The sequence below is a fragment of the Morone saxatilis genome, unplaced genomic scaffold (assembly GCF_004916995.1).
Source record: "Morone saxatilis isolate NCDOM2014 unplaced genomic scaffold, NCSU_SB_2.0 Contig17, whole genome shotgun sequence".
NCBI classification, from domain to species: domain Eukaryota; kingdom Metazoa; phylum Chordata; class Actinopteri; family Moronidae; genus Morone; species Morone saxatilis.
Window position 1 is genome coordinate 24,496,682 of NW_023339729.1, and position 260 is coordinate 24,496,941.

At 61.2% G+C, this 260-nt stretch overlaps 1 protein-coding gene across 1 annotated transcript in view; it reads right to left on the reverse strand.

Moving 5' to 3' along the window:
• wipf2a (WAS/WASL interacting protein family, member 2a) overlaps window positions 1-260 on the reverse strand; it is a gene marked incomplete at its 5' end in the record, with an annotated part of 6,802 nt that overhangs the window by 3,234 nt on the left and 3,308 nt on the right. Inside the window, 1 exon segment of the mRNA XM_035660113.1 lies at window positions 65-256. Within this exon segment, the coding sequence (XP_035516006.1) occupies window positions 65-256 (192 nt within the window).

Below are 260 nucleotides of genomic sequence, written 5' to 3' on the forward strand. Positions count from 1 at the left end.
ATAAATGACTTCATAATCTCTCCAGAACTGAGAACTGCAGTCATGACCTCTGACCTTTAGAAGCCATGAACACTGAGGGTCGTACCTGCTCTGCGTCCAGGCGGCTCTCTGGCGGGGGGTGGTGGTCTGCCGCCGCCCTGCTGGGAGGACGGGGACAGTGAAGGAGGCGGGGGTGGAGCGTGGCTGCGTCCGTGGCTGCCGCCTCCAGATGTGTGTTTTTTGTGCAGGGAGTTGTGCCGCTGTGGCAGCTCCGGAGCTCC